At 40.3% G+C, this 11,538-nt stretch overlaps 1 protein-coding gene across 1 annotated transcript; it reads left to right on the top strand.

The window, feature by feature from the left end:
- The first annotated feature begins 342 nt into the window (after window positions 1–342).
- On the top strand, window positions 343–3,058 carry LOC118333971 (syntaxin-5-like). The gene is made up of 7 exons (XM_035669793.1): window positions 343–454; window positions 865–1,092; window positions 2,072–2,145; window positions 2,521–2,576; window positions 2,684–2,754; window positions 2,843–2,959; window positions 3,029–3,058. The coding sequence occupies exons 2-7, from the start codon at window positions 1,030–1,032 to the stop codon at window positions 3,056–3,058; spliced, it is 411 nt and encodes a 136-aa protein (XP_035525686.1). The 5' UTR covers window positions 343–454; window positions 865–1,029.
- Window positions 3,059–11,538: the final 8,480 nt, after the last annotated feature.

The raw sequence follows: 11,538 nt of genomic DNA, 5'->3' as shown, positions 1-11,538 counted from the left end.
GCCTATATACAAAGTAAATGTAAACATATTCCACAGTGACAGAAATTAAATAGTAATGAGTTTAAGATTGTGGCTTACAGAAGTTATAGATAATTACAAGGAATGCTTGAATAATTAAAGAATAACATAATAATAATCAAGTGTATTACACTTATATCCAGAACCACAGTGGAAGTAAGTTTTAGACTTCACTCTGCAGTTGTTCAACCCAACTAAAACCATGTCTTTATTAATATTACTATAGTGTCCCGTACTGTGTGAGGGCAGTCGCACTGTAACCGTGGCGCCCCCTGGTGGCGGTGGGCGGAGCCTGCAGGGATTTTCCGCCACTAAAGTAGACGTGGCAGTGACGTCAATGCCGGAAATGACCCGGATCGTAACTTTAACTCCTGGGTTGATTAGTTTTCACCAGAAACATCGAGGGCTCTCGGAATATGCTGTAATATCGACTCAGGTGAGCTGGAACCGATCGATTTGTGTCTTTTAAATGAGGTCGAACCACACACGGTTAGTCGAGGTTGAATTTGACCCCGGTAGAACCGGAGAGACGGTAGGAAAAGCCCGGTTAGCTCCGCGTAGCTAACGTTGGTTAGCCGGTCAGGCCGTGATCAGCTGTGTGGCGATGGGCGGCCTGTACACAGAGAGAGAGCCGGTCCAGACCCGGGATAATCATCGTTACCTAATGATATGTATATATAGCTGTGGGTTCATTTGTTAGTTACTTTGTGCCGGTTGTCGCCCGGTTGTCGCGGTGGTGTCAGTAACGGTACCGGGACTGTCCAACCTGTTTGTTATCAGCTCACTGTTGTCAGCCTGTGAGCTCTTTATGTGCATTTAACACGTCTTTTCCCCCCGTTACTGCAGACATGTGTGTACATATGTCCATGAAGGGTACCCCACCTTGGATGTGAGTTTGTGTCCACACCGGGAGGTCTTCCTGTTTATCCCCCACACAGCAGAGGAGCAGGACCCGGCAGTCCCAGGTGGTTCTGGTCTACAGCGGGCTGGTGACCCTAAACCAGCGGCAGGATGACGTGCCGTGACCGGACCCTCGAGTTCCAGTCAGCCTGTAAATCTCTCCAGGGCAGGCCGGTATGTTGGCACAGGACACCTGCCACCACTGCACGATAATAACAGGGTCACTTTATGTACATTTAGGCATTTGGCCCAGCTGTACAGCAGCTTTACAACATGTAGAAGTACAATGGTGTGTTTGCACTGTCGTTTTTGTTGCGCAGATACGTTTTGATGAGGTTACTTTTGGTTTTGGTTCCTGGTTTATTTCCTATTTTGGTTCCACAGTTTGTTAGTCTGATCAGATTTATCAAACAACGCAGAATCCTTGGTTATGTTAAAGCACAAGTGTGTCTTCTTGTTGTCTCCTGACACTATGTGATTTACAATCTCTAAATTAATGGTAAATAGGGCTGAACAGATAAAATGTGTGACAAAACAACATATATAATGAAGTACTGTTGTTGTTGCCCGGCCCACAAATCTTGAGTTACAGATTTAACATGTTTGTTTGGTACAAACCCAAACAAATGTAACAATAATTTGATTTAATAATAATGATTTAATAGTTTCTTCAGTGAAAATTAAATATGTGATGCCAAAATGATAATTCCCACACTAATTGTGAATCATATCACAATATCTGTCAAAATAATCTCAAAAGGATGTTTTTACTATATTGTGCAACACTAATAGCAAATAGCAGTCGGTCAGTTATTCCACTTTTTAGGCCGATACTAGATATCACAGATACTGAAACAACCAGTTGTAGTACAGATATGCCAAAGATACCTTTGAGATGATTTAATTGTCTCAGTTACATAGTTTCTCTATAAGGGACCACTGATAAGTTCATTTTTTATTTTTCAACCATATTGTGGTCACCGTTCGTTAAAAAAACATCGGCCAGTTTATTGCTACCACATTGTTTTTCAACCCTCAAATATCACTCCTGGTGTTTGCCTCAATAACCGTGTATCAGGTGGACTATAATCCCAGGTTAGCAGTGCTCATACTGACATATTTCATACTCTTTTTTTTTTTTGATCTTCCCTAGCAGAATGGAGTCCAGCCCAGTAAACCGGCTCTCAGCGCCCTCAGGCAGCGCAGCGACTTCACAGTTATGGCCAAGTAAGTTCCTCTTCAGTTTCAATAGCTCATACATATTTGCTGAATGTTCTTTTTATGTTGGTTTTGTGTGTCGCTTTCTCCTCTTCTCTTTTTTGCATTTCAAAGCACATCTTAATTGCATTTGTAGAGCAGAATTTAATAGAAATCTCATTTATAGTCTTAAATGAGAAGCGTGATATAGATTTTGAGTGGAGAGTTTGGTCGGGGGCATGTTTGACTAAGCACAGTACAAAGACTATAAGCAGGGAGACTCAAAGCACAGAATAATCTAGTTTGTAGTTAAATGCAAATAAGCCTTTCTCCTAGTGTTGGAGTACTTCTTTAGTATGTGCATCACAGAGAAAACCACATTTTTGTGTGTTTGTTTCCTTGTAGGAGAATTGGAAAAGACTTGAGCAACACATTTGCGAAACTGGAAAAACTCACTATTTGTAAGTGTTCCTTTATTTTTATTTTAGCATCATTTAAAATGTACTAAAAATCTTGTGTGATAAAGTTCAAAGTGCTGATTGTCCATGTTGTCGCTTTGACGTTTTAGTGGCAAAAAGAAAATCTCTATTTGATGACAAGGCAGTGGAGATCGAGGAGCTAACATACATCATTAAACAAGTGAGTTGAATTGTTATTTATGAAAAGAGCAGCTCTCTAATAAAAATCATCTAATAAAATCTCCATTTCCTGTGTTTACGGTTTTTAGGACATCAACAGTCTAAACAAACAGATAGCACAGCTGCAGGACTTGGTGAGGTCCCGCGGAGCTCCGGGTGGCCGACATATCCAAACCCACTCCAACACTATAGTGGTGTCATTACAGGTATATTTAATAGCAGCGAATTTCTCTCGCACACGTCTCTCTCCTCTCTCTCATAACTGTGTTCTCTAGTTACGTCGTACTCGTATCGGCATGATATAACGAGAGTCGAGCACCAATAGCATCTATACCGTATCATGTACACAGCGTACCGCCATCTGCTAGACAGTTACTGCCTGATATTGCACTGAACAACTATATCAGACACATCTTGAGCGAGGTCTTTCAATGCGTTCGTTTTTCTCTCTTCTACTTGTCTCCACCATTTTATCTGAGATATCAGTGACTACTAGTCCAACGTACCTGTAATGCATTCGCGCATGAAGGTAAATTTATTTCAGTCTAAAATGTACTAGACGATATCAAGATATAAGCATGCGATTCCTGGCCTACAAAATTATGTCTAGGGGGAAACACAGCCATTTCTTGGTATGCTGTTTGTCTTAGCTTCAGAAACATGATCATAATACCAGTAAATGCTCTGAGATAGTGTTTGACACTCATTTTAGAGAAGAGACAATTGTGTTGAGAGAAAGCAAGATACAGGAAAGTTACTCCATTCAGATTAACAAGTGCTAAAATGGGTATCTGAGTATGATGAGTGCAGGTAGAGAGCACCAGAAAACAAGAATTGTTGAGTCTTTGTTACCTTAGAATGAGATCGGATTGGTGGTAATTGTACAGAGTTGGACGGTTTACCTGTGGCTCACCGATTGAGGACGCTATGTTCTCAACAAGCTCGTCGAGAGAGAGGCACAAACAAAGACCTAACATAGTGGCTAGATAGGGCAACTTTACGCGCTTTGTATTCTCATGTGTTATGAGAGAGCATGTCTCAAGACCCACATATACTTATTACGTGCTGGAGTTCACTCGCCATGGAAATCTGTACAGCTTGTGACCGTGCGCAATGTAGATGGATGTTCACCTAACATCAATTGGATGCACCATGCTAGGAAAGTTATCGGAGGTTTTCTGACGAGGAGTGCAGAGCTTTTGAGAAAGCAGCGTATTTTATGGAGCATTATCTGTTCTCATAATTGAGTATGGATTACTGCACTCTCCTTGTTGGTCTTCTTTACAGTCTCACATCTTCTCATCGTTAGTCATCTCACTCTTCTTTTTTCTCCACTCGTTCGTCACGGTTCGTTTGATTGTGAGAGATTGGAGTCACACAGCGAGAATAGAAACGAAGCGAGAGAAGAGTGGTATTTGTTATGCGTTCCTTTGGGAGGGGGTTGTGTTGTCACGCACGACACGAAAGGACAAGCATAGTGAACGTATCGTGCCAGAAAATTAGTGTTCTATCGTACGTAAAATCGGTCTCCAATCCATCTGGCTTTTTCTCATAAAGCAAGCTACTGCAACTCCTTGTCAGATATTATCCCCCACATCATCTGCGTCAATACCATAAAGCGAGCAGTCTGTTTGTAAAATAATGAAAGAGCGCAGATATGAGAAGTATGTTCAACTTTGCTCGATAATACAGCATGTTGGCGGTTCTTCAGGCTGAGGATTTCATCTGATCTACATCATCAACTTCTAATAGTATGTGTAAATTTTTTCATATCCAGAGTTAGCTCAGCACCATGGCCAAATTCAATCTTACTACTACTACACTCTTCAACACTCACGCCCGCTCGCCTCACGCTCGCTGTAGCATGTCTGCAGAGTCTTTGCACGTTTGATATAATCCAGCGAATTCTGTGTTCCTGGAATATAATAGCCACCTGCGGACTCTTGCATACGCCCAGAAGTCGTGTCAGTATGCTAAGTTCATAGTACGTCCAGGCCTTATATAACGGTCTTACTCCACTGCTTTTTTTGTCTCACGCAGTAGTCTTGTGTTCGAGGCAGTGCTAATCTGCGAACACTGTTATCTGGGCCTTGTATGCTTTTATGTTTAGATAATTGCTGTTGATCTAGGCTACCTCTCGATGTGTTGTCGATGTAGTGTAGGTGTGTTTTGTGTTGTGTGTTGGATGTAGATGCTATGGTCGAGATGAGGTGTATTAGGAGAGAGTGGTGGAGACGACGAGTGAGTATTCACAGACATCGAGAGTAAGACTGGAAGATTGAGAGAACGAAGAAAGAGAGCGCGAGTGATGAGAGAATTAGAGAGAAAAGGACACTTGAGCTGACGAGAGAGACGAGAACGAGAGAGTATAACAGAGACGATCCATTGTATAAACACACAACTTATGGAAGTGAAGTGGGATATTGCATAAAGGATGGTATGATTTTGCTCTAGATGCACCTAGAAAAATGTATAACAGCTGTAAGAAAGAGTCTAGAGATGAAAAGCGAGTAGACTCTCAAAGTCATAGAGACACATCAATGTATACATTTCTTCAATGTTATTAATTGTGAGGGCGGAGACTGAAGAATGAGATAAGATATTTGTGGTTTATGCCGCTGATCTCACCATTATAAACTCTTCCAGGCACTTTTTTATATTCGCTGAAGATGCACAATGCAGCATCCAGTTTATTTCTTCATGTCTTGGCATCTGAATTATATATCGCAGCACTCCAGAGATAGGAAATACGGCGTTATACCTCTATTCTACCTTAACACATTGTATTGAGCACCATGTGATTGCCTATCATACTGGCACACCATTGCCTACTTAAAATAGTCCACCGCGGACACCTCCCCATCTCTGTGAGTAACAGAGAGGAACAAATCAAACCCACACCTTCGATATAACACAACGGCACTCTTAACGGCTTCTATGGATTAACTAGCATGTGATATAACCTGTGAGGATCCGGGCACGGGGCATTTATTTGCTTGAAACAGTGTATCTGTATGTTAAATCTCATAGGTGGGCTTATTGCAGCCGAGCAACAAGCTGCACCATCACACACAAAAGATTGATCAAAAAATGTCCATATTGGCTCGTCTTGTTCACGCCTGTTAAAAGTTCGACTATTCGGCTTACACAAGACTATTTTAGCACGAAGAGCGACTCAGCGATCACACATCTGCCAAACACACAAGTGTAGGCTTCTTATCTCCTGGCATATAAGTTAAAGATTAAATGAAAAACTGAGAGGCTATAACACTAATTAAGGAGTCTCTCATACTAACATATCCATGGCCACCAGACTGGACGGATGAGCAAAAATAATAGAACTAGTTTCTCTATTGATTCTCTAAAATGCATTTACAGAGTTATAAGTTCACGATTGCGCGCTCACAAATAGAGCAAGCTCTATATAAGCGGTTGAATTACTAGAACCGATGGTGACTTACTGACTGAGGAGTACTTAAATACACAATAGAGTCATTATGGATGAGTTACCAGTACAGATGCATCTGTATATGTGCAAAGGAGCTGATCTCCTAACATTGAGCTTAGATATGTGTTGTGATGATAGTGTATGATGTGTGGTATTAAACCGTATGCGAATAACATCTTGAGTTCTACTATGACAATATTAGCAATGACCATAAAAAACGAGCCGCGATATCTCAATTGACATACTTAAGGAAGTTAAGAATAATCAGCAGTATCCCACTTATATATAATATAGGATATAGAAGTAGGCCAGCCGCAGGGTTACTGAGATAGTGCAATTTGTCAATTAGTAAAAAATAAAAATTTTATATAATATCTTGTCCTTGATAATTAGTTATATGGTCTCTGTCACCAGAGAATTACCAAGTACTTAGTATGCTAGAATCCAATAAAGTTGTTAAAATTCCCCTGAGGGCAAGGTGAATCTGTCTGTAATATCAAATAATATTTCTACATACATAAACAATTTTTGCAATCAAACTAGATAGTATTGTTTTGATATAATATATTCAACTTAAGAATCTACTATACGTATATCATTATCTCTCTAGGGTGCACAGTTCATTATTGTCAATTTTATAAATTATCATTGTGCATTCTCTCACTACTCACTGGTCTCCGACCTCTACACCAATCACAGAGAACAATAGTTCTATTGAGATACCTCATATAACAGCCTACATATATGCAGACGCACCTAAATGCTCAATATATATGCTAGGAAATACATATATATGCGGTGAGAGAAAGAAAGATGCCATTTATAGCAGGTGTAGACGTTCATATGTCTCTTATGACACTACTACTGTTGTATATAATAGAGTATTCCCTTATCCAATGACATAACCAAACAACCATGTATAGCAGACATATTCTAAACTATATATACGCTACAGCATATTGTCTATTAGAGCTTAACTCTCGGGACGTGGAGCTGTGGCTGGTCTCCACTTGATCAAGCTAAGTTAGTTGAAATATGACCTGAAACACAGGGACATATAGGATATAGAGACCTCTAGGGTTAGTCATGGAGTTAACACACACTATGGGTGCCTATTTAAGTAGCCTGTCCAGGCAGGATGAGAAGTAGTGGTTACATGACAATTATTATCCTTCAGTTAACTGTGGGAATATACATGTGCAAACAAAAAGAATCGATAAATACCCTAGTCAAAAACAGTATTATTGTTTATATAAGAGTATATCTATGAATCACAGGCAAAAAACAATTATTAATATGTCACTCCATGCTCGTAAGATAACTAGCTCAGAAGATGAACACAAAAGAGAGAATGTCGACAAAGCGGGAGAAAATATTAGGCAGAGGATATTTATATAGTTGTTCAATCAGTGAAGACCTATTAATAGTAGGTATTCTGGATTTGACAAACCATCTGTCTCGAGCGCGCTAACACTGGTTCACGCCGCGCGCGCGCCGCCCCGTCCTCCGCACGCGCGCACGGCACACTCTCACCACCCCCCCTCCCCCCGCGCTCGCGCCTACCCCCACCAGCACGCCCCCCCATCCAACCACAGCCGTCGCACACACCGCGCACCGCCGCTCTCTCGCGCACCCCTCACCCCCCACGCACGCGCCACTCAAGCAGGGGTTATATAGCGAGCAATAGAGATCAAGGCGCTCGCTACCAATTTTTCAGAAGACTTCAATTACACAGAGGGTATATTGGCGGAGAGTGGTAAGGTGTCACTGTGGGTTTTTTATTTTTAATTTATATCTTATCTATCAGCATCAGCCTTCACAAAATCAGCTACCCACCACTCTGACTTATCTAACATCCACATGTGTGACTGGTGGAAATATTTCCGCTATTGCTACAGTTACATTGGTAATGGAATTGTTACCTCAACACACAAACTAGTACAGGCACACGTTATTTAAACCGGATCACCCATGGGTAGTCAATATTAAGTGCTGCATCAAAGCAAAAGCTATAGAGTTTAAATTGGGTGAAGGCACAATATTTCATGGTCATGTGGGAGATCACACACCATTGTCAAATATAAAAAGAAAGAGTAGCATGAATATGAATGATACGATAAGCCTAGATGTGCCAGGTACGAGGATAATGGTATAGCTTGTTATTACTGACTCTCCATTGCTCCCGTCACCCATGCGCGGTTTGTTGCGATTGTCAAGATCTACTCCCCATGTATATAGCATAGAGCCATGAAGATCTGAGAGATGTGCATAGTAGTTTTTCACTAGAAGAGCCGTTGCTCATTCGTGTAGAAACAGTCCATTTCACAGTATTGTTGGTCACAAATCATCTTTTACACACACCTCTAAAATAACCTTAAGAGGCACGCGTCGACTCGATGCCATGAACGAGAGTCAGGACACAGGCTCACAATCTTTCTATTGCGCAGACATCCCACATCCGTCGGTCCATGTCTAGTTGTCTGATATTTTCCATAACAACTGGCCACGCATTCTGACTTACAGGTTCACTTCACCTACAATAATCATGGTTCAACACTATGCTGAACAGGATCATGGTGCACGTGTTGGTCTATGCACAAAGACGAGGGAGCCTATACAGTACTTTGAGACTGATAGAACAAACGTGTTGTTTACTCGAATATCAATAGAAACATCAGAAGATTATGTATATTGATATTATTTAGACAGGGTACGAAATTATGTAACAACTTAAAGATGGATGACCAGTATATGACACGTCGAACCTTCTTCCACCATCATTGATATCCAACTGTACTTATGAGCAAGATCATCTATTGATTCTGAATTGTAGAGATATGGCACATATACTTAATAAATTCTTAGAGAAGATGATACTAAGGCAGCTTCCTCACTATGACGCGCAAACGTAGTTGTAGCAATTGCGGATAACAAGTGACTTCACATGGTTGACTTTCTCTCAGATTATATACACACCCTTTTTTATTAATACCCACACCTCTATACAAAAACATGATATTCATAATATGTCAATTTGATCCTGATATATCTACATCCATGGTGAGTATGAATATAAATCAACATATTTGTACCACTCACCGCCTATTTAATTTGTATCCATTAAAACTCGCAAGTACGACACGAATGAGACTGTACGCTTAATCCCTGAATGCTATTTAGAGATAAATGTTTGAGGGTGAGAAAAGAAGCTGGATGACGTACTAAACAATGTTGCTACAACTTCTAGTGTTGCTAACTTGTGCTTGCCAGGAGGTTTAAATACCAACATGAACTTTTAGGCTTTGTGGTTACGGCAATGCTGGATTCACAAACCAAGCAAAGTGGGCAAATGTCCAAATGTTAACTTGTGTTAATCAAATTACCACACACAAGGTTATAATAATTTTCCTGCATTGGAAGGGTTGTACATAAATGCACAGAGAGGGAAGAAGAATGAGGATTACTAACAGGGTGATTAGTCTTTATTCTGCACCTGGGGAATTTTATTCATATGTATTTATTTATTTTATTTATTTATATTTTATTTATTTTATTTTATTTATTTTTAATATTGGAGTCACCTTTCCTCAACGTTTCCGAAGTCGTCAGAAATCAGACAATATCTTCCCATACCGAGGGGGGACAATTAATAAATAAATAAATAAATAAAATCCCCCAGTGCAAATCACCTGTTAGTAATCCTCATTCCTTCCCTCTCTGTGCATTATGTACAACCCTCCAATGCAGGAAAATTATATAACCTTGTGTGTGGTAATTTGATTAAACACAAGTTAACATTTGGAGCATTTGCCCACTTTGCTTGGTTTGTGATCCAGCATTGCCAGTACCACAAAGCCTAAAAGTTCCCATGTTGGTATTAAACCTCTGGCAAGCACAAGTTAGCAACACTAGAAGTTGTAGCAACATTGTTTAAGTACGTCATCCAGCTTCTTTTCTCACCCTCAAACATTTATCTCTAAATAGAAATCTTCTGTCGTCTTCAGAGTTAAATGGAAGGTAAAATGTCTTCTATAGGATGTAGAATCAGGATCAAATTGATTTATTTGTGTGTATATATACAAGGAATTTCACTTTTCAGGAATCACTACTGCCGTGTTTCATTTGAATTAAGATATAAATCAGAACAAATTGTTTATGTTGTGAAATGACGTGAGAGTTATGTTGTGTAAAATGAACCCTGCTAAATCATAATATTGGTCAGATAAAAATGAGTCACTTCAGACTGATGCCTGCTGCAACCAGAACCTGATCCGTCATTAGTGATTTGTAGGTGAAGTGAACCTGTAAGTCAGAAGGTGGAGGAATGAACAGACAGACAGACGGAGGATGTGATTGGCTGCTGTCTCAGGTGAGTCGACCTGCAGGTATGGTGCATGGTATGGACAGAGAGATAACATCCAGCAGGCTCTCTGATCTCCTCTCACTCCTACTGGTACCCGCATCCTCCGCCCGACAGGATTGAGCATGCCCAGACCACAACTATGCCCTCACCTACTTATCTGCTGGACCCCCAACCACAAAAAAACCCCAGCCCTCCACCCCATACCTTGCACCACCCCTCACCCCTCATGTCATCTACGCTCCCTGTTCACCTTTTATACCTCTCTATAACCCACGTAATGTATCTCCGTCCTCTGAAACACTCCCCTTCGCGCTCTCACACATTATTTGATGTTTTAATCTGTTTTTGGTGAACACATCTTCATCAGGAGAGAAGAGGATAGTTTCTCTTTCAAGATCTCCATTTTCTTTTTGATTTTATCTTCTTTGTTCTGTGAATTACATTCAATTATTAAATTATATCTAATTTTATTATATTCTTATATTGTTGATATTTTAGTGGAGCCCACAGCCTGGCTCTGACATTAGATATATCGGGTGGTTGGTCGGTCCATTACACTGGTCCAGACTAAATATCTCAACAATTATTGGATGGATTGAACAATGGATTTTGTACAGACATTCGTGGTGCCCAGAGGATGAATCTGATATTAATGATCCCCTGAGGTTGATGTTTGTAGTTTTCAGTGAAATATCTCAACAACTAATTGGTGAACTGTTATGAAATGTGGTTCAGACATTCACTGCCCTCAGGGTGAATTTTAACAACTTTATTGTCCTCAGACTTTCCTCTGGTGCCGCCATCAGGACAAAATATTTATTTATTTACTAATGACATTCCCATCAGCCTCGGCTGCACTTCATCATAAGTGTTAATTAGCAAATGTTAGCATGCTAATATGCTAACCTAAGATTATGAACTTTATACCTGTTTAACATCAGCATGTTAGCATGTTTATGTTAGCATTTAGCTCA

The sequence above is a fragment of the Morone saxatilis genome, unplaced genomic scaffold (genome assembly GCF_004916995.1).
Source record: "Morone saxatilis isolate NCDOM2014 unplaced genomic scaffold, NCSU_SB_2.0 Contig22, whole genome shotgun sequence".
Classification (NCBI taxonomy): domain Eukaryota; kingdom Metazoa; phylum Chordata; class Actinopteri; family Moronidae; genus Morone; species Morone saxatilis.
The sequence above is the reverse complement of the archived record's forward strand: the minus strand, read 5'-3'. Positions and strand labels throughout refer to the sequence as shown.